Source organism: Nycticebus coucang, chromosome 14, assembly GCF_027406575.1.
Source record: "Nycticebus coucang isolate mNycCou1 chromosome 14, mNycCou1.pri, whole genome shotgun sequence".
Classification (NCBI taxonomy): domain Eukaryota; kingdom Metazoa; phylum Chordata; class Mammalia; order Primates; family Lorisidae; genus Nycticebus; species Nycticebus coucang.
The window spans coordinates 22,213,983-22,239,280 of record NC_069793.1 but is presented as its reverse complement, the minus strand read 5'-3'; the positions used below and the strand labels follow the sequence as shown (position 1 = coordinate 22,239,280).

At 39.2% G+C, this 25,298-nt stretch overlaps 1 protein-coding gene across 3 annotated transcripts in view; it reads left to right on the top strand.

Moving 5' to 3' along the window:
• The window catches only part of TTC17 (tetratricopeptide repeat domain 17), a 123,429-nt gene that overhangs the window by 6,383 nt on the left and 91,748 nt on the right, over nt 1-25,298 (top strand). For all 3 annotated transcript variants that reach the window (XM_053561970.1, XM_053561969.1, XM_053561971.1), the window contains exons 2-5: nt 14,125-14,214; nt 21,332-21,501; nt 22,278-22,389; nt 22,617-22,748. In XM_053561970.1, coding sequence (XP_053417945.1) covers nt 14,125-14,214; nt 21,332-21,501; nt 22,278-22,389; nt 22,617-22,748 — 504 coding nt within the window. The remainder of the gene's footprint in view (nt 1-14,124; nt 14,215-21,331; nt 21,502-22,277; nt 22,390-22,616; nt 22,749-25,298) is intronic.

Genomic DNA, 25,298 nt, shown 5'->3' with positions numbered 1-25,298 from the left:
GAACATGCATTTAGAGAATTGGCCCTTCCTTTTCTCTAGCCTTATCTCTAGTCATCCTTGATTGCCCCACATTTACCCCAGAATAACTTAACACACACACATTTAGCCATGCTTAGCTTTGTGAGTATCTCCAAATATGCTGTGTTCTCACTTGCTTCTGGCCCTTTGGCATGTGTTGGTCTTTCGTCCAACACCCCAGTCTGACTGACTCACACTCTTCACAATTTAAATATTACTTGCTCAGTGAAGCTTCTGTGGTGCTCACAGTTGAATAAGTTGTTTTGTCTATGTGCTTCCATAGCATCCTGAATCCCTTAATGATAGTATTTACTATGCTATGTGTGTCTATTTACTTATATAAATGCCATACCAGACGTGATTTGTGAAAGGAGTATTTGTATTCATCCCCGCAATTCCAGCATCTCTAACACTGTGAAGCATAGACTGTGATACATATCTGTTGATTGGATAATATAAGCAAGCTTGAGAAGTGGTTTCTGCCTTTTAGGAATTTACCATTGTTTGAACGAAGCCTTACAGTATTCATGTTGTGATAGTCATCTGGAGAATGGCCTGTAAGAAGCCTCAGATTTTCAGATCTTTAAATCTGAGGCTTTACTTTACAATCAGTGAATCAGCCCTTTCACCCTTCAGAAGAGATGCACAATATATAATTGCAAGGATCACTGCTGCCAGATAATGCTGTGCTAGTCAAATCATCATCTTTGTCATTGATACTGCATCTAAGAGGTCAGCTTTATTGCCCACCCATCAAAAAGTATGAAGAATCAACAAAGAAAGTGAATGGTAAACAGCAGAGGATCAGAAAGAGCAGAGGCGAGGTAGGCTGGGAATGGCAGCTGCACTGTTAAGGAGGGATTAGAATCAGCTGTGGGGTTCAGCAGTTGTTGCAGTTGAGAAGCTATACTTGTGGAAGTAAATAGAAGGCACCCTAATGTGAAGAATAAGAAGGCTTGCCACTCCACAGTGGAGGGAACAGGGTGTGAGCAGTACCTGCATCTCAGCTATACTCCTTGTTGGCAAAAGCAACAACAAGGGGAAGTACTTGGAGTGGATCTTTTATGTTTTTATAGCCAGACACCTTGAAAGAGTCATTTATGCTTCCGGAGTCTCCTCCCTCTCCTGTTCTCTTTTAAATTCACTCCAGTTCATTCTTCATTCCTATAACCTTGTCAGGAAACCCAGAGTCTTCCATGTTGCCAAATTCAGTGCTCAGTTCATAGTAATCTTATGCTCTTGGCAGCGCAGCCTGTATTTTCATACCTTATTAAACTTTCTTATGTGGATATCAGGACACACCCGTGGTTTTTCTTCTAAATCTGTGGCCATGACTTTTCATTTTCTGCTGTATTCCTCTCTTCCTGATCAATGTTAAATACTGGTGTACCCCTTTTCTTCCCTCTGTGCATGTGCTCACTAGGTCATCTTATATAGGCTCATGGCACAAAATGTCATCTATATTCTGAAGACTCCTAAATTATCTATCTCTGCAGTCCTGACTTTTCCTTGAATTCCAGACACATACAAGATGAGACAATTAAATTTGCAAACTCATTCTAGAAAATGCTACATACTTCATTCCTGAATATCACTAAGGTCACCTTTCAAGTGAAGTACTCCCCTTGACCATCTGGTGATTTACACAGTCCCTGCCTTCATAGAGTTTGCATTTTAAATGTCACATAACAGAAGTGACTCCAATTTAGGATATTAACAAGTATCTTGCATTGTGATAAAAACAATTCGATGTCTGTACACTTTACCAAGTGTTCTCATATTCGGTATTTCGTTTTACCTCATAGAAAACCATTGAGGTGTGGATATTGATCTTCTTTCTGTTGAATAAAGAAACTTAGGCTGGGTGTGGTTAAACTCCTTGCCCAAGGTTGTGTAGATGGAAAGTGGCAAAGTGTGAACTCAAGCTCAGATCTTCAGATTTCATACCCTGTTCTTTTTTTCACAGTTGTAAACATTGCTACCAATATGTGAAAAATGTCTATAATTTTAAAGCAAATATCAAAAGTTTTAAAAATTTAATCTTTTTTCAATTTTACAGTTGAATTAAAAACTATAAAATGCATAATCATCGTATTTTACAACTTTTCCCAAACTTCTCATCATGCTATAAAATGAAAAGTGAAAATCTTATAACTATTAGAGTCCTCCTTCCTATAGTAAACTTTTTCTTTGGTATTCTTAAAGTTTTTTATGCGCATGTTCTTTTTTCAACAGAACCGTAAACATTTTGTTTCACAACTAGCTTTTACTCACTAAATAAGACATTAACATCTGTCCATATCAGAAATAAAAAGTTACCTCCTCCCTTAAGAGTGTATAGTGGAGCTGGGCACGATGGCTCACGCCTGTTATCCTAGCCCTCTGGGAGGCCGAGGCGGGTGGATTGCCTGAGCTCAGGAGTTCAAGACCAGCCTGAGCCAGAGCAAGACCTCGTCTCTAAAAATCAATGGACATTGTGGCCAATGCTTGTAATCCTAGCTACTTAGGAGGTTGAGGCGAGGGAATTGCTTGAGCCCAAGAGTTTGAGGTTGCTATGAGCTGTGACACCATGGCACTCTACTGAGGGCGACAAAGTAAGACTGTCTCAAGAAAAAACAAAATAAAATAAAATAGGCTGTATAATGGTCCGTTATACGAATATTCTATAATTTATATAACCAGTCCTCTAGTGACAGACATTTAGATTCTTTCCAGGCGTATACTATCATAAACAATGTGACAGTAAGTGAACATGTTCATGTGTATATTTCTAGTTGCTTCTGTGAATGTATCTGTAACATGAATTCTTAAAACTGGAATTAACTCGTTCAAAGAAGGAATTATATTTAATTTTATTAGATACTGCCAGATATAAAAGGACTACAACAGGAATATTTGAAAATGACCAACAGTATTTTTGTTTTTGTTTTTGCTGGGAATGCTTGTTGAAACTAACAGTATTTGAGACAAGTAAAACCTTGTTCATAATCTAATAGTAATGAAAGAGCACTGATTTCCATCCATTGCCCTTAGCTAAACAGTGCTGTTGCCATCAGTAGAAGTATGAACAAAAAAGGAACTTTCAGTTTGGTTTGTTAGAAAACCAAAAACTTTCAGTTTTCTTCATAGAAAAATTAGGCTTTTGTACTTAATGTTTTTTTTTTGTTTGTTTTGTTTTATTAAATCATAGCTGTGTACATTAATGCAATCATGGGGCACAAGTGCTGGTTGAAATACTTTCATCAAACTGGTTAACATAGCCTTCCTGGCATTTTCTTAGTTATTGTATTAAGACATTTATATTCTACATTTAGTACATTCCACGTGTACCTTTGTAAGATTCACTGTAGGTGTGGACCCACCAATTACCCTCCCTGCAGCCAGCCTCCCCCCTCCCCCCTCCCCTCTCCTCCCTTTCCCCTTTCCCCATATTCTTGGGCTATAATTGGGTTATACTTTTCACATGAAAGCTATAAATTGGTTTCATAGTAGGGCTGAGTACATTGGATACTTTTTATTCCATTCTTGAGATACTTTGCTAGGAAGAATATGTTCCAGCTTCATCCGTGTAAACATGAAAGAGGTAAAGTCTCCATCTTTCTTCCATGAATGGATTAATAAATTGTATATGTACACCATGGAATATTATGCAGCCTTAAAGAAAGATGGAGACGGGCGGCGCCTGTGGCTCAGTGAGTAGAGCGCTGGCCCCATATGCCGAGGGTGGCGGGTTCAAACCCAGCCCCTGCCAAACTGCAACAAAAAAATAGCCGAGCGTTGTGGCGGGCGCCTGTAGTCCCAGCTGCTCGGGAGGCTGAGGCAAGAGAATCGCGTAAGCCCAAGAGCTGGAGGTTGCTGTGAGCTGTGACGCAACGGCACTCTACCAAGGGCGGTACAGTGAGACTCTGTCTCTACAAAAAAAAGAAAGATGGAGACTTTACCTCTTTCTTGTTTTTTTTTTTTTAGAGACAGTGTCTCATTTTGTTGCCCTCAATAGAGTGCTGTAGTGTCACAGCCCACAGCAACCTCCAGCTCTTCGGCTTAGGCCAGGGGTCCTCAAACTGCAGCCCGCGGGCCACATGAGGCGGTGTGTTCCCGTTTTGTTTTTTTACTTCAAAATAAGATATGTGCAGTGTGCATAGGAATTTGTTCATAGTTTTGTTTTTTTTTTTTAAACTATAGTCCAGCCCTCCAATGGTCTGAGGGACAGTGAATTGGCCCCTGTTTAAAAAGTTTGAGGACGCCTGGCTTAGGCGATTCTCTTGCCTCAGCCTCCCGAGTAGCTGGGACTACAGGCACCCGCCACAATGTCCGGATATTTTTTTGTTGCACTTTGGCCGGGGCAGGGTTCGAACCCACCACCCTTGGTATATGGGGCTGGCGCCCTACCTGCTGAGCCACAGGTGCTGCCCTGTCCTTAATGTTTATTTCATACTCCTTGGGATTGCAGTAAAAGAAATTGTGCTGATGCTCCCTCCTCCCCCAGTTGATCTAATATTTTGATGAGTAATCAAATGAATAATACTTAGTTGTCTCTTTTAGGAGAAGTAATTTCCAGCGTGAAATAGCCAAGTAATCCCCTGGCTGTTGAGTTTGCTATTAACTGAATAATGATAAAGCTAATAAAGTTCAATTTCTGGAAATGATTTTAGTGTCCCTTTTCAAATATTTGACTTAATGCATCTGACTAAGAATTCTCGAGCTTAACACCTATTTTATTAATCACCATAATGTCTAGCATTATGCCTGGTACTTAATGGGTGTTTGCATTAGTTTTCCATTGCTGCCATTAAAAATTACCACAATCTTAGTGGCTTAAAACAACACAAATTTAACACCTTATCGTTATCCAGGTTAAAAGCCCAACCCATGTTTCACTAGGCTAAAATCAAAGGAGGCTTGATTTTTAAAATCTGGAGGCTCCAGGGAGAGTCCATTTCCTCGCCTTTTCTGGTTATTAGAGGCTACCTACATTTGTTAGTTTCTAGCCCCCTTTTGCTGCATTTCCAGCACAACTTGTATTCCTCATGCCTTTGCTGCAACTCTCTTTGACCTCCTCATTCCATCTTCAAAGACCTTTGTAATTACATTGGGCCCACCTGATAATTCAGTTTATGCTCTCTATTTTAATTAAGGTAATCTGATTAGTAGCCTTAATCTGGTTAATATCTTAATTCCCTTTGCCATGTAATATAATGTATTCACAGGTTCTGGGAATTAAGAATCAACATCTTTGTTGTATCATCATTCTGCCTGCCACTGTACTCAGTGACTATTTGCTGCAGGAATTAGAGTCATTTCTGAGTTACACGTAAAACAGCTCTAATGACACAGCTTAGTTGCTCCTGTATTGTGTATGTTTATAAGAATACCATGAAATATACAAATGAGAAAGAATTTAGGACTTTTTTTTTTTTGAGACAGAGCCTCAAACTGTTGCCCTGTGTAGAATGCCGTGGTGTCATAGTTCACAGTAACGTTCAACTGGGCCTCAAGTGATCCTCTTGCCTCGGTTTTTCTATTTTTAATAGAGACGGAGTCTCGCTTTTGCTCAGGCTGGTCTGGAACTCATGAGCTCAAGTAATCCACCTACCTCGGCCTCCCAGAGTGCTAGGATTACAGGTGGGAGCCCCTGCGCCCAGCCTAATTTATGACTCTTTTGTCCTGACCCCATGTTTTATTTTCTTTCCTTGTAAAGTTGCAAATTTTCTACTTTATTCATTGTGTTATTTGTATATTTCTTGGTGACGTAAATTAGAAAATGAAGACTGATATCACTTTTATAAGAATTTGGTCATTTGTTCATATTGAAAATGGTTACTAACTTGCTTATTACTTAGGAAAATGTGATATGAATGTTCTCAAAATATTGGCTGTTAATACTGTAAATCAAATCTAGGTAATAGATACAGTATATTTCACATACCCAGATTATTTTATGTGACTTTAAGCACTTTACAATATTGTTTTCTAGGCACTGTCAAAATGAAAAGATAAAATCTAGTTGAGGGTAAAACTTTAGAAAGTAGGGATATGAGACCATGCGAAGGCATATGATGGTCAGGATTCAGTATTTTGATTTATTTAAAGTTATTTTTAATTTTTGATGATTTGATATTTTACAAAAAGCCTGGATTTGGGGGTTTGGTTATTAGAGACAGGTTCTGCTCTGTTGAAGTGGGTGGGATATAGTGGTAAGATAATAGCTCACAGCAGATTATCTCTTAAGGGTGAAATTTCAAGTAATTTGTATTTTCTTCTTGATATTGTCTATAATATTGTGTGTTTTTTTTTTTTTTTTTTTTTTGGCCGGGGCTGGGTTTGAACCCGCCACCTCCGGCATATGGGACCGGCGCCTTACTTCTTGAGCCACAGGCGCCGCCCGTATTGTGTGTTTTTAAAGTAATGTATAGTTAGCTTATAATCGGAAAAAGGATTTTTTACTTTTTTTTTTTTTTTTTTGGCCGGGGCTGGGTTTGAACCCGCCACCTCACCACCCCGCCACCTCGCCACCTCTGGCATATGGGACCAGCGCCCTACTCCTTGAGCCACAGGCGCCGCCCAGAAAAAGGATTTTTAAAGCTAAACTTTGTTGGAACTAAGTGGCCTAAAAACAAGGAGGATTTCTTCTGCCTATGATACAACAAAAAAGATAGCCATTACTAATTAGAGCCGTGGTTTAATTTGATAAATTGAAAGTTTAAAAGAAGATTTAATGCAGTTTTAGAAATTGTTCCTACCCAGAACCAGTAAGAATGTATATGGGCAAATTGAAAGAATTATTTCATTCATTTGAATATCAGATTACTTCAGGGATATAGGTCATGCAAGTAAAAATGTGATACTTTTATGATAGTGTTAAATCTTTTATAGAGGGCCGGGCTCATTCCTGTAATACAAGCACTTGGGGAGGTCAAGATGAGAGAATTGCCTGAGACCAGCTGGGTTAACATAGGGAAACCCTGTCTCTATGAAAAAAGATAATAACTGAGCCTGATAGCATGTGGCTATAGTCTTTGATCCTTTGGGGTGGGTGGTGGGGTGATCAATAGGATCACTTGAGCCTAAGACTTTGAGGCTACAATGAGCTATGATCATGTCACTGCACTCCAGCCTGGACAATAGAGTGAGACTCTGTCTCTTACCAAAAAAAAAAAAAAAAAAAAAAAAGCCTAAACAACATATAGCCAAGAAAGAGAATGGGCGACAAAGGTTTTGTTTCTACAAAAAATAAAAAATGAATTGGGCGTGGTAGTACATGCCTGTAGTCTACCTGGGAGGCTGAGGTAGGAGGATCACTTGAGCACAAGAGTTCGAGGCTACAGTGTGCTATGATGGTGCCACTGCACTCCAGCATCAGCAACAGAGCAATACCCTGTCTCAAAAAAAATCAATCTTTTGTAGATGTAGGATGAAAATGAAAACGAACTTTAGAAGTCATTTGGTTGGATCCCCTCAGTTTAGGTGAAGAAACAGCCCAGGCAGGAAAGCTGATTTGTTTAAAAATCACGTAGCTCATTACAGGCTGATCAAAGACATATTTTATTTCTGATCCCAGGTGTCTTAGCCACTTTACCTCCTTTTCCAGGTAGTCATCAGTGAATAATAATGCCTTAGGAGGTGGAGATGGAGGATCACACAAATGTGGCATCAGACACCATTGTTAATCAACAGTATGTTAAGTGCCTGAGATGTACCCAAAACATGTTACATACTGAGGGTGGAAAGAGGAATACATGAAAAAAAATTTGGAGAGACGGGCATATAAAACAGTATAATAAATGCTGATACAGAAGTGTATGTAAAGTACTGGGGGAGCTCAAGAGAGAGATGGCTTCACAAAAGAAGTATCACTGAAGCTAAGTCATTTGGCCTTTGCTCAAAGTATAATGAATGAAATCTTTTTTTTTGCAGTTTTTGGCCAGGGCCGGATTTGAGCCCACCGCCTCCAATATATGGGGTCGGCATCCTACTCCTTTGAGCCACAGGCGCCACCCAGTGAATGAAATCTTATACCATAAACATTTTTTAAAATTTTCCCTTAAGTTAGAAAACTAGGGGAAAAACAATTTTATTCTTTTCAGAGTTTTAGATTATTTAAATATAACACAGTGTGAAAGAAACATAAAATCTTCCAAACCACCAAGATTTTACTTCTATGTAAAATCTGAAATGGCTTCTCTTAGTGGGTATTTATAGTTTTGGCTCTCCAGAATCTATAATCCTTGCCTTGTAGCAAAAGCATGCAACTTGCGTAATACAGGATGGACATAAAGTTTATGTGCAGTTTACTATGTTAAACTATTTTAAATTGCACACGAACTTTATGTCTACTCTGTACTAAGATTTCATTCATCAGTTTCAAACTACTGCTGGGAGAAGAGTGAATTTCCCATGTTGTGTTCATTCGTATACTCAGATGAATACCATTAAAAAAAATGTGTAAGTGTGTTCAGTGTGTATGAAGAGTAAGTTGCATGAGGGATTGAATTAATGCTACAGTAGAAATGTTCCATTTTTCTGTCATAAAGGACTATTAAAAAGTGATTGAGGCTGGGCTGGTGGCTCATGCCTATAATCTTAGCACTCTGGGAGGCTGAGGTGGGTGGATTGCTTGAGCTGAAGAGTTCAAAACCAGCCTGAGAAAGAGTAAGACCCTGTTGCCCATAGCACAGTGATTATGGCACCAGCCACATACACCAAGGCTGGTGGGTTTGAAACCAGCCAGGGCCAGTTAAAAACAACTGCAACAAAAAAGTAGCCAGGTGTTGTAGTGGGCGCCTGTAGTCCAGCTACTTGGGAGGCTGAGGCAAGAGAATGGCTTAAGCCCAAGAGTTTGAGGTTGCTGTGAGCTGTGATACCACAGCTCTCTACCAAGCGTGACATAGTGAGACTCTGTCTCCAAAATAAATAAATAAATAATAGGGAAACTAGTCAGGCGTTGTGGTTGACATCTGTAGTCCCAACTACTTGGGAGGCTGAGGCAAGGGGATTTATTTGAGCCCAAGAGTTTGAGGTTTCTATGAGCTACCCAGGGCAATAGACTAAGACTCTTATCTCAAAAAGAAAGAAAGAGAAGTGATTGATTCAAATTTGGTTTTATAGAACATGAAAAATGTTTATACCTTTGGATTGGTTATTTTAAGTTTAAATGTTCACCCTTTATCTGACTTGGCAGTGAAATAATTACCATCATATAGTGATATTTTCATCTGTTGCCATGTGAATTCCCTGAATTTGTTGAGATAGGGCTCCAGATTGGAGGTATACATGTAGATATGAACGATATCTTGGTTAATTAGATAAAGTGACAAATGAAATATATGTAAATAAACTTGTTACCAGGAAAATATTTACTGCTTTTATACATAATCGTACGCATGTACAGGTTGAGTATCTCTAATCCAAAAATTGAAAGTTCTCCAGTGAGCATTTCTGTGTGTGTCATGTTGTCACTCAAAAAGTTTAGGATTTTGGAACATTTCCAATTTCAGGTTTTTGGATTAGGGATACTCAACCTGTACTTATATGACATATATGTTCAGAAGGAAAATAAATCAAATTGCCTTATATGGTTTGTCATCTTCTTTTCTTTTCTATTTATTTTAGAGACAGGATTGAGATTTCTTTCTCACCCAGGCTGGAGTGCAGTGACTAGTCTTAGCCCACTGCAGTTTCAAATTTGTGGGCTCAAGCAAAACTGGCCTCCTGCCTCAGCCTTCTAGGTAACTAGAACTATAGGCACGTACCCCCGGGCCCAGCTAATCTTTTTTTTTTTTGGGGGGGGGGGGAGTTCTGTTTTTGGTGAGGACAAGATCTTGCTTTGTTGACCAGGCTGGTCTTGAACTCCTGGTCCTAAGAGAACCCTTCACTTTAGCCTCCCAAACTGCTGGTATTATAGGTGTGAACCACCACACCCAGCCCATCATTTTCTTTATTAAAATAAGTTATTGTAGAAACTTTGTTTATCTGGAAATCTTAAAGAATAAATCATTCTAAATAATAGAATTCCATGTAGCCTAATTTCTAAATACTTACTCGGGTTCTCCCCAGGTTAAATTTTGCTCTAAAATATATTTTATAATTACTTTCTTAAATAAAGTAAATAAAAATAACTCTACTTTTTATTTATGGTCCAAGTCATGAGCATTTTTTTTTTTTTTTTTTGAGACAGAGTCTCACTATGTTGCCCTTGGTAGAGTGCAGTGTTGTCACAGCTCACAGCAACTTCCAACTGTTGGGCTTAAGTGATTCTCTTGCCTCAATCTCCCAAGTAACTGGGACTGCAGACCCCTGCCACAATGCCTGGCTGTTTTTTGGTTGCAGTTGTCATTGTTGTTTAGCTGGCCCGAGCTGGGTTCGAATCCACCAGCCTTGGTGTATGTGTCTAGCACCATAACCACCATGCTACAGGCGCTGAGCCCGTTGTGAGCATTGTTTATTGTGCTGTGCAGCAATGGAAGTTGCTAAGGTTACTTGTAAAAAAGCAATGAAGTGCTGGAAGACCTTGTGTGTGCATTATGTCCTTTTTAACCTACCTGGCTCCAATTCCTGCCGCATTTTGGTCCTTGGCTTATAGCACCCTTTTCTAAATGCTAAAGAATTTGAAGGCATATTTGCCATTCCTTTACACAATTGTTTATGGCATAGGAGTACATTGGCTCAAAATACTAATAGTGGTCTTGGCTTGGAGAAGCTTAATAAACATTTATTGGTTGAATGGATGTTGTAATACTGTCAAGTGTAGCATCCTCCTGCTTAGCTAGGAGGATAGATTCTGAGAAATGTATCATTAGACAGTTTCATTCTTGCACAGACAACATAGCCTGAACTTCCAAGCCTAGAGGGTATAGCCTACTACACACCTAGGCTATAAACCTGTACAGCATGTTACTGTACTGACTGAATACCGTAGGCAGTTCTAACACAGTGGTATTTGTGTATCTAAACATATACAGACATAGAAAAGGCACAATCAAAATATAGTATTATAATCTTATGGGACCACCATTATATTTGTTGTCTGTCACTGACTGAAATGTTATACTAAGTGTAACTGTATTACACAGTTGTTATAACAAAGTTGTCAAACATACCCTCTTTCTTTTTTTTTTTTTTTTTTTTTTTGTAGAGACAGAGTCTCACTGTACCGCCCTCAGGTAGACTGCTGTGGCGTCACACTGCTCACAGCAACCTCTAACTCTTGGGCTTCTGCGATTCTCTTGCCTCAGGCTCCCGAGCAGCTGGGACTACAGGCGCCCTCCACAACACCCGGCTATTTTTTTGTTGCAGTTTGGCTGGGGCTGGGTTTGAACCCGCCACCCTCGGCATATGGGGCCGGCGCCCTACTCACTGAGCCACAGGTGCCGCCCCATACCCTCTTTCTTAATTGTATAAGGAGAAAAGATATTGGAGAAGGAAAAATCACATTGGCATTGCCAAAGATAATTTTCATGCCATCTTAAAATTCAAGAACTTGAAAATACCTCAATAAAAATATATCTCAGGCTATAAGTCTTCTGCAAGCCAACTTTATTTGGCAAAAATCCATGCCATTTGCTGTCACCTCAAAAAGAAAAAGACAGCTGTCAGGGACTCTCTTCTATTAATATTATTTTTATACCTTCTCTAGCTGCTGTATCTTTGCTGAACTAAAAGCTTCAAGGACATGAAAAATACTTCCTCACAACTGAGTGTTGATTGGACCCATCCTAACTATCCAAATATGATAAAATCCTGGTTATCTAAAACTAAGAGTATGCTTTAAATAAGTATCTATGTAAATCTTTAAATAAGTATCTATGTAAATCTTCATTATTGTATTCTTTCACTCTTGCAGACAGATTGGTTAGGTATTTTGGAGTGGGAATGTCATGCTTCCACATTTGTTTTCCCTACCCCAATATTTTTCTAAAAACCTCGTTTAAAAACACATGTAGAATTATGTACTAAATAGCTACCTATGTGTTGAAGGCTGGACAAAGCCAAGTTTGTTTTTTTTGTTGTTTTTGTTTGTTTGTTTTTTTTGAGGCAGAATGTCAAGCTGTCCCCCTGGGTAGAGTACTGTGGTGTCATAGCTCACAACAGCTTCCAACTCTTGGGCTCAAACAATCCTCTTGCCTCAATTTTTCTATTTTTAGTAGAGAAGGGGTCTCAGTCTTCCTCAAGCTGGTCTCGAACTCCTGAGCTCAAGCAATCCACCCACCTTGGCCTCCCATAGTGCTAGGATTACAGGCGTGAACCACCCCGCCCAGCCTACAAAGCCAACTTTCTATAAAGCTCTTTTACACTTTGGTCACTGGCTTTATAGCTTTTATGTTTTCTCTGGTGTCCCATTTCATTGGACAGTGGGTCTTGCCATTCCTTTATTGATGGACTTAAGTATTTTGTTTTGTTTCGTAACTAAAAATGTTGTCATGAACATGACATACTTATAAATGCAGATATGTGTGTGTTTGTGTGTGCATACAGAGGTTGCCAAAATGTGTACACATTGTAAGAAAGGAAAAAACTGGCTGGGCACAGTGGCTCACTCCTGTAATCCTAGCATTCTGGGAGGTCTAGGCAGGTGGATTGCCTGAGCTCACAGGTTCAAGACCAGCCTGAGCAAGATGGAGACACTGTCTCTAAAAATAGCCAGACGCTATGGGAGACAGCTGTAGTCCCAGCTACTCGGGAGGCTGAGACAGGAGAATTGCTTCAGCCCAAGAGTCTGAGGTTGCTATGAGCTGTGATGCCAGAGCTCTCTACTGAGGGTGACAAGTGAGAGACTGTCTCAAAAAAAAAGAAAATTGTAGTAAAATTGTAATACTCACTATATACCAGTAACAAAAGATGAACACAAGTTACATTGAGCATCCCTTGCAATTGCAGAAGTCAAGCATAACTTAAGTATTGACTTTGAGACAGGTTTTTCATTTCTTAAAATGTGTACTCATTTTTTTTGGCACCCTCTGTTAATGTCTATAGGATAGTTTCCTAGAGTTTGTTTTGCTAAGTCAAAAGTTATACACATTTGGGCAGCGCCTGTGGCTCAGTGAGTAGGGCGCCGGCCCCATATGCCGAGGGTGGCGGGTTCAAACACAGCCCCAGCCAAACTGCAACAAAAAAATAGCCGGGCGTTGTGGCGGGCGCCTGTAATCCCGGCTGCTCAGGAGGCTGAGGCAAGAGAATCGTGTAAGCCCAAGAGTTAGAGGTTGCTGTGAGCCGTGTGACGCCACGGCACTCTACCCGAGGGCGGTACAGTGAGACTCTGTCTCTACAAAAAAAAAAAAAAGTTATACACATTTAACATTTCGATATATGTCTCTGTTGATCCAGAGACATGAGCTGTCTCAAGGTTTTATTATATTATCTTTGATTTATGGTTTCTACAAATAGCCTTCAAAATAGATGGTTTTAATATTTTCTTTTTATTGTTTCCAAACCTATTCAAGTATGAATGTGCCATCAAAACAAGACAAGCCCCTTTTTTTATTACAGGAATATAACATCTTTTAAGGAAGTTATTTTAGCATTCTTTTGCCAAATATTTCTCTTCTTGGATTTTTTTGTAGTTATCATGGGTGTTCTTAAACAAGTTTTTTTAATTTTTTATTTTTAATAATTGCAGGTACATAATAGTTGTATATCTTTGTAGGGTACATATGGTGCTTTGATACAGGCATATAATGTGAATTAATCAAATCAGGGTAATTGGGATATCACTTCACACATTTAACATTTCTTTGTGTTAGGAACATTCCAATTCTACTCTTTTAGTTATTTTAAAGTTTATCCTAATTTACTGTTAATTATAATCACTTTGTTGTGTATTTCCTTTTTTTGTGTGTGTGTGTATTTCTTATCAACCTGCCAAATCAGAATATTTGCTTCAAATATTTGCTCTTACAAGTTGGGGTTTAATAGCTTTTACAGGAAAACTTGGTGTTTTCCTTTGCTAAAATTTACACATGATCACTTTGAAATACCCCTTGAGTTGTACTAAGCAGCTAACACTGATCTCGTAGGGATTGAACAATAATTTAGGACATGTTAAAAAAGACTTTATTAATCCAAACAAGCCTTAAATAAATAAGAGCTTTATTTATTTGTCACTTCTTGCAGGTGGATTCACCAATGAACTTGAAGCATCCTCATGACCTTGTCATATTAATGAGACAAGAAACAACAGTTAACTACCTCAAAGAATTGGAGGTGAGGCAACTGAACATGGAGTTGAAACTTACTGCATTTCACAGGTGCTGTTTTGTTCAAACAAAAGCTAAAGTGTATTATTTCTTAAGACAATTCATTATTTCTACTACACTACCTTTAGATCATGTTTTTTTTTAATCATCTTTTGAAAGTGATACTTGAGCAAGAGTAAGAGAAACAGACTACTCTAGGTTGGGCCTATGCCTAACACTTGACTCACTTATCTTTAAACAAAGTTTTTATGTTTACGTTTTTCATTAACTATGAACAGATTATAATCTCTGATGGTATTCTTAGAATTTGGGTAAATTTTTTTGAGACAGGATCTCACTCTGTTGCCTGGGATAGAATGCAGTGGCATGATCGTAACTCACTACAACCTCACATTCCCAGGCTCAAGCAATCCTCCTGCCTCAGCCTCCTGAGTAGCTGTGACTATGGACATGCACACTTTGCCCAGCTTTTTTCTATTTTCTGTAGAGATAGGGTCTGGCTCTTGCTCAGGCTGATCTTGAACTCCTGGCCTCAAGCAATTCTCAGGCCTTGGCTTCTCAGAGTGCTGGGATTATAGGTTTGAGCTCTTGCACCTGCCCTTAAAGTAGTATTTTAAGATAGTGAGAGTCATATGATAGTATTTTTTTTCTTTTCTTTTTTTTATTCATTCAGTTGTGAATTTATTAATTCAATACTTACTGATTGAACACAGACTGGGGCATCCACTGTTTCCCCCTTTTTGTTTGTTTTTTTTTTTATTTTATTATTATTTTTTTTTTTATTGTTGGGGATTCATTGAGGGTACAATAAGCCAGGTTACACCGATTGCATTTGTTAGGCAAAGTCCCTCTTGCAATCATGTCTTGCCCCCATAAAGTGTGACACACACCAAGGCCCCACCCCCTTCCCTCCGTCCCTCTTTCTGCTTTTCCTCCCCCCCATAACCTTAATTGTCATTAATTGTCCTTGTATCAAAATTGAGTACATAGGATTCATGCTTTTCCATTCTTGTGATCCTTTACTAAGAATAATGTCTTTCACTTCCAGCCAGACTATGATAGTATTTTATTTGAATATACAAGGAAATGATAATACAGAGTCAAGCTAATGATAACTTTGGAAAGTTAGAAAGGGATTTAGAAGCTGTAAAGAAGAGCTTTCATAACTCCTTTTTTGTTCCTTTTTAAAAAACAACTGAGGTAAAGTGCTAGCATGTGATAGATACAGGTAGTGGAAACATGAATGCTTATGTTATTCCTCTATATGTTTGAAAAAATAAATACTTTCTTTATTATTATTAAATCATAGCTGTGTACATTAATGCGATCATGGGGCACCATACACTGGTTTTATAAACAGTTTGGCACATTTTCATCACACTGGTTAACATAGCCTTCCTGGCATTTTCTTAGTTACTGCGTTAAGACGTTTATATTCTATATTTACTAAGTTTCACGTGTACCCTTGTAAGATGCACCACAGGTGTAATCCCACCAATCGCCCCTCCCTCTGCCCATCCTCCCCCCTCGCTCCCCTCCCTCTACCCCTTCCCCATATTCTTAGGTTATAACTGGGTTATAGCTTTCATGTGAAAGCCATAAATTAGTTTCATAGTAGGGCTGAGTACATTGGATACTTTTTCTTCCATCTTGAGATACTTTACTAAGAAGAATATATTCCAGCTCCATCCATGTAAACATGAAAGAGGTAAAGTCTCCATCTTTCTTTAAGGCTGCATAATATTCCATGGTGTACATATACCACAATTTATTAAACCATTTGTGGATCAATGGGCACTTGGGCTTTTTCCATGACTTAGCAATTATGAATTGGGCTGCAATAAATATTCTGGTACAAACATCTTTGTTATAATGTGATTTTTGGTCTTCTGGATATATACCTAGTAGAGGAATTACAGGATTGAATGGCAGATCTATTTTTAGATCTCTAAGTGTTCTCCAAACATCTTTCCAAAAGGAATGTATTAATTTGCATTCCCACCAGCAGTGTACAAGTGTTCCCTTTTCTCCACGTCCACACCAACATCTCTGGTCTTGGGGCTTTGTGATTTGGGCTAATCTTACTGGAGTTAGATGGTATCTCAAGGTAGTTTTGATTTGCATTTCTCTGATGATTAAAGATGTTGAGCACCTTTTAATATGTCTGTAGGCCGTGCACCAGTCTTCTTCAGAGAAGTTTCTCTTCTGCAATGGGATCTCTCCCCTGCAATGGGATCACTTGTCCTTTTCTTGCTTAAACATTTGAGTTCTCTATGGATTCTGGTTATTAAACCTTTGTCAGAGACGTAACCTGCAAATATCTTCTCCCATTCTGATGGCTGTCTGCTTGCTTTACTTACTTTGTTCTTGGCTGTGCAGAAGCTTTTTAGTTTGATCAGGTCCCAGTAGTGTATTTTCGAAGCTGTTTCAATTGCCCGGGGGGTCCTCCTCATGAAATACTTGCCCAGACCGGTTTCTTCAAGGGTTTTCCCTGCACTCTCCTCTAGTATTTGTATAGTTTCATGACTTAAGTTTAAATCTTTAATCCAGTGAGAGTCTATCTTAGTTAATGGTGAAAGGTGTGGGTCCAGTTTCAGTCTTTTACAGGTTGCCAGCCAGTTCACCCAGCACCATTTGTTAAATAGGGAATCTTTTCCCCACTGAATGTTTTTAATTGGCTTGTCAAAGATCAAATAACGGTAAGTAGCTGGATTCATCTCTTGGTTCTCTATTCTGTTCTAGACATCTACTTCTCAGTTTTGTGCCAGTACCATGCTGCTTTGATCACTATCAATTTATAGTATAGGGTGAGGTCAGGTAGTGTGATTCCTTCTGCTTTGTTTTTATTTCTGAGTAATGTCTTGGCTATTCGAGGTTTTTTCTGATTCCATATAAAACGAAGTATTTTTTCAAGATCTTTAAAGTATGACAGTGGAGCTTTAATAGGGATTGCGTTTATCTTTTAAGGTAAGATGTGACTCTTGTATGCAGCAAATATCTGACCTGTCAGAGTTTTTGTATCCAGTCAGCTAACCTGTGCCTCTTTACAGGACAGTTTAAGCCATTCACATTAATGGAGAATATTGATAAGTCTGGTAAAATTAGGGGTATCGAGTTTTTCGAAAGTCCAGTGGACATTTTTAATCCTTTCGCCGTTGTGGAAGTTGGAGTTCGATCAAGTTTCTGAGGGAGTTACTTTTGTGGTAGAGGATTGGGCTGGTCATTATGGAGGATAGGTCTGAGAATATCCTGAAGAGCTGGTTTGGTTATGGCAAATTTCTTCAACATATGAATGTCATGAAAGTATTTAATTTTCCATCATAAATGAAACTCAGTTTAGCTGGATACAGGATCCGGGGTTGAAAGTTATTTTGTTTTAGGAGATTAAAAGTTGATGACCACCCTCTTCTGGCTGAAAGTTTTCAGCAGAGAGATCTGCAGTCATTCTAATATTCTTCCTTTTGTAGGTAATGGATTTCTTGCGTCTGGCTGCTTTCAGAATTTTCTCTTTCATATTAACACTAGTTAATTTAATTATGGTATGCCTGGGGGATGTCTTATTCGGATTGAGTTGTGCTGAGCTTCTGAAACTGTCCACTATCTGAATTTCAGAATCTCTTGGCATGTCTGGACAATTCTGTTTCACAATTTCATGGAGAAGGGCCTCCGTGCCTTGCGAGGCCACTTCATCACTTTCAGGGATTCCAATGAGGTGGATATTAGCCTTCTTCCAATTATCCCAGAGCTCTCTGAGAGAATGATCTGTTTTTGCTCTCCATTTCTCTTCCTCTTTGAGAGTTCAAATGCTTTGTCTTCCATGTCAGAAATCCTTTCTTCTGCCTGCTCCACTGTGTTACTGAGAGCTTCTACTATATTTTTCAGATCTATGAGGGCTGTAAATTCTTGCTTCAGTGCATCAAAATCTTTGGTGGTGGGTGGCGCTTGTGGCTCAAGGAGTAGGGCGCCAGTCCCATATGCCAGAGGTGGCGGGTTCAAACCCAGCCCTGGCCAGAAACCACAAAAAAAAAAAGAAAAGAAAAAGAAAAAAAAACAAACAAAAAAATCTTTGGTGGTTTTGTCTTTAAATTCATTAAATTTTTGAGACAACTTTTGAATTTCTCCTCAAATTTCTAATTCTGACTTTAGAATTGCTCTTCGAATTTCTAATTCCAAATTTTCCTCCATTCTATTAATCTTGTCTGCAATCCAAATTCTGAATTCGATTTCTGACATCTCAGCCAGTTGTTTATGGATGGGATCTTCAATTACATCTGCCGTATCTTTCCTTGGGGGGGGTTGATCTATTCTGGTTATTCATGTTACCAGAGTTCTTCCACTGATTCCTTCCCATGATTAATTTACACTGTTTGATTTTTCCCCTGGAGCTTTGTCGAGGACCCGTACAGTGCTATGGCCTGAGAAACTGGGGACCTGTTTGATGTGGTGGGGCTAAGTGGTTTGTTTTGTTTTCAATTGGTCTCTGTCTGACCCTACTGAAACAGTTACTCTGGGTTGAAGTCTCGGCTGTGGAGAAATACCAGCAATTAAGTCACCCCACCCGCCACAGGCAACAATTGGGAAAGGAAAATCAAACCTTCCTACAACCACACACCCAGGTTACCACTTGAATCGTCCTCAGGCGATTGGCTCAGTTCAAAAGGTCCAAATCAGTTGTCTCAGTCAGCATCTGTCTCAGGTGGGAGAGCTTAAAAGGTCTCTGGCAACTGAATCACAGGGGTCTGTTGACAACTCAAATATGACTTGTTCTGGTGCTCCGTGAAGTCAGGAGAACCCACCCAGCAAATAGATTAGTCTAGGAAGGTCGATACCTCCTTCCCCACCTTGCACCTCTGTCACATCCAGTCACTCATAGCCCCGCACAGGTGACCTGCTTGCCTCCAGTGAGCAGATACTCCAGGTGTTTGCACCTGCCTGAATCACAAGGAAATCTATATCTGCTCTGCCAGGCTGCTGCTCTCTGTCTCTATCCAGCAGGGGGAGGTGAGGCCTGACAACCTCAGACGCTTGATGGAAGCTGGGGTTGTTCACTCAGTTCTTGCCCTGCCACTGATTGATGGTAGTGACAGTTCTTTGTGTTCCCACAAAGTTGTTCTTTGTTTCTGTCCCTGCTAAATTCCCCTGCAGAAGAGAAGCTGTTTTCAGTTTCCAGAACCTGTGCCTCAGGCCCTGTCTTTAATCCTGCTGGTTTCTGTTCGCAGCACGGTTAGCTGTCACCTCTAGCCTCCTGCTTGTTCTTGTTGAATGTGAAAATTGGAGTTAGGGAAAATAGCCAACCCGAGGATTTAGCAAAACACCAAACTCGTTGAGGACAAATGAGGAAATAGATAGAAAGGCTACCAGACACACAAGCCCACAGATGCACAAACAATCAGAAACACATAAACATACAGACAACGAAAAAAGCAACTACAATAAAAATAATGATAATCATAAGATAATTGGGGGGGGGAAGGTATAAAAACAAACAAAAGGAACAAACAAAAAAACCTCTAAAAATCTGATGTAAGCAATCTCAGAAACCATAAGAAGGGAAGAAGAGGAAGAGAGAAGGGAAAAAGGAGAAAAAAAAAAGTGGTGTTCATAAAAAAGTTAAAAAAGAAGAAAGAAAAAAATAAAAATATATATGAAATAATAATAAAAATTAACAATAGCTCCTCCAAGAAAATGATGAGGAAAAGAAAGGCACCAACCACAAAAATATTATTATATATATGTAGAAATATACATCTATATGTATCACATAAGGATCAGCTTTCCTAGGAATATATTTATAATTTAATATACTTTCTGGACACCAGGTGGTGCTGTGAATGGTTCCCAGATTTATACCTGGTTCACAGTTTACACTGTTACCATGGTAACTACCCTACCTGGCCGATGGCCATTTTGGAGTTTCTGTAAAAGTTTATTACCTAATTATTGTCCAACCTCAGCTGCTCTGTTCCAGACAGCACTTCTATCCGATCTCCCAACTCGGTGGAGGAGTCCACGCTTCACAAATGTTTCCTCTCTGCTCCCATGTTCTCCTGTAAACTGGCGACTGCAATTGGCTGTGGGGGAGAGTGCTGGCTCCTGCGGCTGCAGCACACGGAGACTTTATCCTCAGTTTTTGTGGCTCAGAGTCTCACTTTTGAATCTGGACTTTTGAGTCCAGCCATCCGCCAGTTCACCACACAGCCTGAACTGCCAGCCCACACCAACCTTCCGCACCAGGAATGGTGCAGTCTATTTAATCACTCCTGTTGTTCTGGGGGAAGGTATCTGCCATTTCGGACAATTCAAAATGTCTGTTTCCCGGGTAGGATCCTTTCCCTTCAATTTTCCATCAGATAGCCTAACCCCTTATGGCTCTGAGCAGGACCCCTTTCGGGTCACTAAACTCGGCTCAGGAATAAAATTTTCGTCAATTGGGTTTTGCCAGGAGTTGCAAGCTGCTGTTCTCCATGAGGGAGGGTCCTGCCCACCAGCACGGCCGAGCAGGGAAAATCTCTACAACAGAGTCTGTGGTTTTAAATTACACCTCATATACAGCAATCCACCAATTCGCTGTGCCTCTCCAGCTGTCTGTCCACACCAACAATCCACACAGGGAAAAGGTCCAGACCCCCCTTCCTCTCACCTAATGACCTGGGAGAGGTGGGCTACATGTCTTTTCCGTCCACCATCATGTTCCACCTCCAAAAAATAAATACTTTGCAGCTGTGAATAGTTCACCTGGAACACCCAGCCAGCACTAGCATCAGGCTCTGTATCTTGAAACAAAACCATGGGTTTGGGCAATTCAGGAAAATTTTAATGCAGAGCCATTCTGTGTCAGGGAAGTTAAGTTGGCAGTACTTTATGGGTATTCAGAAATCCTATGATGAAGGCATCTGTGTACCACTATGATAAATACCATGTTGTCTATACTTTCGGTATATGGATATCTCTTCTAGAGCAGTTTACATTTGTTGACTAAGTTATCTAAGGGTATTCTCAGAATCCTTGTCTCCCTTCAGAGAGTATCCTCTGAGTTCTTTAGCACTCTTGAATTATTTCTCTTCAATGGCATTTGGTCTAAAATATTAGAAGATTCCATTCTGTTCTTATTTTCTTTTCAACAGAAACAATTAGTTGCTCAAAAAATTCATATAGAAGAGAATGAGGACAGAGACACAGGACTGGAGCAGAGACATAATAAAGAAGATCCAGACTGCATCAAGGCCAAGGTGCCCTTAGGGGACCTGGATCTGTATGATGGCACATACATAACTCTAGAGAGCAAAGACATCAGGTAAAGAGATTATCTGTCCAAATATAAAATTTGTTTTTCCAAGCAGACCTTTTCCAAATTATTAAGAAATTATTTCTATAATAAGAGTAAGCTTCAAGTACAGATGAGTTTATTGGAATTCAAAAGTTCAAAATGCATACTACATGTAAAATTCTTAGAAATTTATTTAAATAACCCCACAGTAGAAAATCAAATAATTCATAGTAAAGGGGAAAAAACTACAAATTTCCAATAAACAGATGGAAAAAACATTTCTCATACATGGTACAAACAGGTACAAATTAAAACATTTAGGTAGTTTTTATCTACCAAATTGTGGAGAGGAAAGCAAAAAATCAATAACTAGTAAGTGTAGAGGCTGTCAATAGAAGTGTAAATTGTTTTAACATTTTTAGAAACAACTCAGCAGAGTTATATTAATTTTTTTTTTTTTTTTTTGCCCGGGCCTGGGTTTGAGCTTGCCACCTCCAGCATATGGGGCTGGCATCCTACTCCTTTGAGCCACAGGCACTGCCCGAGTTATATTAATTTTTTTAAGTCCACAATCTTAAACATTCTGTGACCTACTTATTATTTTTCCTCCAGTTCTTGATTTACCCCTTTAATTTGAATTCTGAAAATATTTGTCCCTGGCAGCTATGTGAAAAAGTATAAAGTTGGCTAATATTGGTTACAAAGTTGAGATGTTATGAGACTATGGGGAAAATTTGACATTTCTTAAAGTGTTGCTTTTTGCACCTTTCATTCATTCATCACTTCTTGCTTCTTGATTTTAGCCCTGAAGATTATATAGACACAGAATCTCCTGTCCCTCCAGACCCTGAGCAACCTGATTGTACTAAAATACTAGAGCTTCCATATAGTATACATGCTTTTCAGCACTTGCGAGTAAGTAGAAAATTTCAGGGGTTTTTTGGTTGTTTTTGCATTTTGTTTTCATTTGGTCTCTCACTTATACAAGCTATTATGCTCTTGTCTCCTTCCAGACAACTTTATGATTTTATAAACATCTATTTCTTACATTTCCTTGAAAATAAATGCTACGAGATACTGAATTACTTGTGATCTTTTATATCCTTTGACTGTGTTTTTTCAGTCTTTTTTCTTCTTTGCAGGGTGTACAAGAGAGAGTTAATCTTTCTGCACCTCTGTTACCTAAAGAAGATCCAATCTTCACATATTTATCTAAACGGTTAGGAAGAAGTATAGATGACATAGGTCACCTCATTCATGAAGGCCTGCAAAAGGTAAGTCATTAATGACTTAGAGAGCCAGGAAGCACTATGTAAACACAAGATATTTTTCTCTCACAAAATATCTGCCTAGCTTGTTTTTATCTAGCAGGAATGGCCAACCTGCAGCCTACGGGCCACATGCACATTATATGAGGATTTTTTTGCTTATCTGTGGTGCTAGATATTATGAAAAGTATACATGGACTTTTTATTTTGCTCAGCAGCTTTCATTACTGTTCGTTTATTTAATGTGTGGCCCAAGACAACTCTTCTTCATCCAATGTACAGCCAAGAAGAAAAAAGGTTAGATAAGTCTAGTAGAGGATGATTTAAAATTATGATTACATTAATATAGATTATATAGATAAGTTCTGGGGAGAAACATGGAAAAACTATTCTCCTTGACCAGGAAGACATGCTGAAAAGTTTTATTAAACTAATTCACAAAAAACAAAATATAAACTAATACCAGCAACAGTGCTTATAGGCTAGATTACATATATGTAGTATGGAAAAAGATACACTGTTTTAGTGTCTGTGGTGTATCTATACAAAACACATGGATTGTCACTGTTCTGTGAACTAGAGAATCACCACCAGCAAAATAAAATCTTCTGTAATTTTATTTTATTTATTTATTTGAGACAGGGTCTTGCTCTGTCACAAGAGGGCACTGGCATCATTATATCTCACTACAACCTCAAACTCCTGAATGCAAGCGATCCTCCTGCCTCAGCCTTCCAAGGGGCTGGGACTACAGGTACAGGCCACCACACTTTAGCTAATTTTTCTGTTTTTGGTAAAATGGGGTCTCACTCTTGTTCAGGCCTGCCTCAAGCAATACTCCTGCCTAGACCTCCCAAAATACTAGGATTACAGGTGTGAGCCACCATGCCCAGCAAATCTTCAATAATTTTTTTCAAGGAAACATCCACTTTAAAAAAAAAGAAATAAGAAACTATGTAACATGACCCAAGAATTTAAATGCATCTGTCATTCAGGATGACATGGGGATTTAGAAAACAGTTTTTGCTCTCCTCTTTGCCTTAAGGAGTATCATAAATGCAGGTTAGTTTTTAAGCAACATTAATATAGTGGTGTAATATAAGATATATAATTGGCAATATTTATACATTGTTGAAATACATAGCTCTGTATATCAAAACAGGACTTTATAGATAAGAGATAGTTTGACTTTCAATTCATCATATGATTATTTTATAGCTAAATTACCATCTTCATCTTGTTTTTCTGAAGATAATGTAAAACATTTCCATTCCAGAACTTGATAAGGGAAAACTGGCCCAAGATTTTACAGTATTCTTCAGAGGATGTTTAGTTGAGAGTAGACTATAGTGGTAAGTGTTCTGTAGAAAATTAGAGGGTGACGGGTAGCCACATTAGATGAAGCAGTTGAGATTAACCTCTGTGGAAAGGTAGAGTTGGAGGTACTACGTGAATGACAAGAAGGAACATGTATTCAAAGATCAGGAAAGAGCATCATAGGCCAAGGCAGAGGCCTTAAAGGGGGCATGAGCTCAGGTGGTATATAGTGTGCTTAGGCTACCATAAGAAAATACTGCTCCAGACTGTTTCTACTCAAAACGCTTCTGACACCAAATATGTGTGGGGTTTCCTTACACCAGCCAATTCTTCCAGTGCCAAATGTATGTCCTTCCCAATTCTGACTTAACTACCTGGAAATAGCACGGTTAGGAAATCAGTCCCAGAAGACTGCCCTGGTTTCAGAGGCCTATTACAAGTCAAGGCCACCCAACCAACCAGCTGTAAAGTCGGGGTTCCTATCACACCCTCCTCAAATTCAGTAATTTGCTAGAGCAGCTCAGAGAACTAAGGAAAGCACCATTCGTATTGATTTATTAAAAAGGAAATCAAATTCAGGGACAATTAGGCAGAACATATGCATAAGACAAGGTGTGGGGGAGGAGTTCACAGATTTGCTGTATCCTCCCTAGGCACAGCTCCTCCTAGCACCTTGAAGTGTTCACCAACTCAGAAGCTCTCCAAACTCTTTGTCATTTAGTTTTGTCTTTTTTTATGGAGGTCTCACTGTGGAAGCACAATTGATTATATTATAGGCCATTAGTGATTAACTCAATCTCTAGCTGGTACTTGGAGGTTGCTAAAAGTTTCACCCTACTCATTCCTTGTTCTTTCTGGGACCAGCACATGTTCTGAAGCCATCTGTGGGCTACCAGCTATCAGTTATCTTATTAGCGTAAAAAAAAAAAAAAAAAACTCTCTTATCACTCCTGTGATACCACAGGTTTTGGGAAATGTGTGTCAGGAACTGGGGACAAAGACCGAATATATATTTATACCACAGACTTGGTGGCTTAAAAAATAGAAATTTATTTGGAGGCTAAGAAGTCCAAGATCAAGGTGCCAGCAAGTCAGTTCCTAGTGAGGGCTCTCTTGCTGCCTGACAGACAGCCACCTTCCTTTGTGTCCTCCCATGGCCTCTTCTGTGTGCATGCATGAAGAGGGGGCACTGACCCTTTTAAATTTAGGCCCCAAACCTTATAACCTCATTTAAGGTTA